The sequence below is a fragment of the Propithecus coquereli genome, unplaced genomic scaffold (genome assembly GCF_000956105.1).
Source record: "Propithecus coquereli isolate 6110/MARCELLA unplaced genomic scaffold, Pcoq_1.0 Scaffold381, whole genome shotgun sequence".
In the NCBI taxonomy this organism is placed as follows: Eukaryota; Metazoa; Chordata; class Mammalia; order Primates; family Indriidae; genus Propithecus; species Propithecus coquereli.
The window spans coordinates 1368640-1371031 of record NW_012149519.1 but is presented as its reverse complement, the minus strand read 5'-3'; the positions used below and the strand labels follow the sequence as shown (position 1 = coordinate 1371031).

General features: G+C 41.2%; 1 protein-coding gene across 1 annotated transcript in view; it reads left to right on the top strand.

Annotated features, from left to right (window-relative positions):
* GUCY2C (guanylate cyclase 2C) overlaps window positions 1-2392 on the top strand; it is a 126612-nt gene that overhangs the window by 101959 nt on the left and 22261 nt on the right. The window contains exon 21 of the mRNA XM_012652161.1: window positions 34-279. Within this exon, the coding sequence (XP_012507615.1) occupies window positions 34-279 (246 nt within the window). The remainder of the gene's footprint in view (window positions 1-33; window positions 280-2392) is intronic.

The window sequence follows — 2392 nt, the reverse complement described above, 5'->3', positions numbered from 1 at the left end:
ACTGCTTCTGTTTAATTTCTGTGTCTTTGGAAGGGGCAGGGCCACTGATGAGAAACTATTTCCACAGGTGGAAACCATTGGTGATGCCTACATGGTGGCTAGTGGGTTGCCTAAGAGAAATGGCAATCGTCATGCAATAGACATTGCCAAGATGGCCTTGGAAATCCTCAGCTTCATGGGGACCTTTGAGCTGGAGCATCTTCCCGGCCTCCCAATATGGATTCGCATTGGAGTTCACTCTGGTATGGAGTTGAGCATCTTAGCAAATGGGAACCATGTGTACCGCTGTGCATGAGCTAAATCAGAAAGGCTAAAGGGTCTTCAAATGTGATCCATTTTCACATAAGGTTTACTCTTGAATTCTGCATGCCAAATGTGAGGTCTCACTACACATCCTGACATATTTAGACCCAGTCCCTAGAGAGCTCTAGGAACAACACCTTTGACAGCACCTTTGACTCCTGGAATGATAAACACCAACCACGTACAAAAACAAGAAACTCCAGACTTCATATTTAAGTCACCGTATCTACTATTTCACTTATCTCCTCCCCATTCCTTCCAGCTTCTGTATATTTATTCCACTCAAATATTATAGTATCTTAAGTAGATTAGTTTATCTACAGGGGAAAAAATAGCTGGTCAAATTCCTATGATGTTTATACCCCAACCCCATTGCAGTGGTACAGAAAGTACATGGGTCACTTCAAAGACCATGAAAGTTACTTGGCCTTGTTAAAAGACAAACTTTAGAAAAATTAAATTTAACAGAGTTTAATTGAGGAAAGAATGATTGGCAAATTGGTGGCCCTTAGAACCGAAAGAGGTTCAAATAACTCCACTGGGTAATGTGGGCAGGGAGTGTTTATAGACAGAAAATAGAAGTGAATATAGAAACAGCTTTGATTGTTTACAGCTCCATGTTCGCCTTATTTGTGTATGGTCTGATGGGTTGGCAGCCTGTGACTGGCTGAGACTCAGCAATTTCTTACGAAAGTTACTCCTAAGTTAGGCTTTTCGTCTGTTTATGTACCAAGCTAGGTTGCAGTTGGTTATGTAGGGACTCCTATGAGGCAGTATCAGGCCAAATTTAGTAATTTAATAGTCTTGAACATAGAGATCTGAAAAGATGAGTTACAGTTGTTACAGAAAAACATAGTTGGAGAGGAACTCAAAAGTCATCTGATTTATTCTTTGCAGGACATAAATTATCTTTGTAGGTTCCAAGATAAGTAATAATATAGTCACTTTTGGAATAATCCCAGTACTCCCTGAAAACTCACTATTTCCCAAGCTAATTCACTTCCTTATTGAATAGTTGCAATAGTTGTTACACATTTTTTCCTTGTGTTAAATCATATTGCTCTATAATTTGTCATTGCTCCTTTTTCTGCCCTCCAAGCCTTTCAGAAGACCCACAGTACAAAAATCCATGAGATCACTCCAGGTTTTGTGGCAAGGACCAGATATATATTTCAAAAGTCATCCTGTATCCACAGGACCTGACAGCAAATATTTGTTGACTGAGTAACAAAATGGGGAAATTCTCAAAGTGACAGTAAATGGAAGTTAAAAACTGCTGCTGTATCTTGGATAGCCGGGAGCACAGCTGTGGCCTTCTCCAATCGTGTCCACAGCCAAACGTCATAGATGTTTCCACACACGCATAAAGGAATGTCTTGGCATCTCCCTGGCCACAGAAACAGCAGACTATCTCTTTTCTGACCCATCACAAATTGCCAGGTCTGCAGGAAGGGTTAGCAGTAGGACTGACTGAACCCAGTGCGGGAGAATGGAGCTCTGCCCAGCCTCTTTTCCTCTGTGACATGCTCAGTGCCTGAGCTGATGACCAGGGCCGGGCACCACCACACTGGCCTGGGAGAAGTTATTAGGCACACATATCTGGAGGGATTTAGGCCTAAGAAATCAAAAGGTTGCAAAGTTAAATATTGATCATTGAGAGCAAAACATTATATCTGCAGGGGTTTTTCCATCACCAAGCCCTTCCCAGCTTTATCACCCTGCCTTTGACGTAAGGAGTCACTTGCACATAGACCTACCGTCCCAGGGGAGCTGGGAAGCTCAGAGATCTGATCACATAGCCACCTCTACTGTGCCTTCCCTTCTGTAAGGTCGTATGGTGTTTTATTTTGGTTTTTTTGTTTATTTGTTTTTGTTTTGTTTTGCATCAAACCCGACAGTGAAAGGCTCAGGACTCAGGGGAAGATCCAGTATTTTGATTTTTTTCAATGTTCATAGTAGAGTATTGGTAGAATAAATCTATAAAGAAATTCATATAGATCAAAACCCAGAAAGCCAACTAGAAAATTAATCGTTCCCTCTACCCAAAACCCAGTTTTGCAGTTTCTGAATTAATCTTTAACTTCTAAAA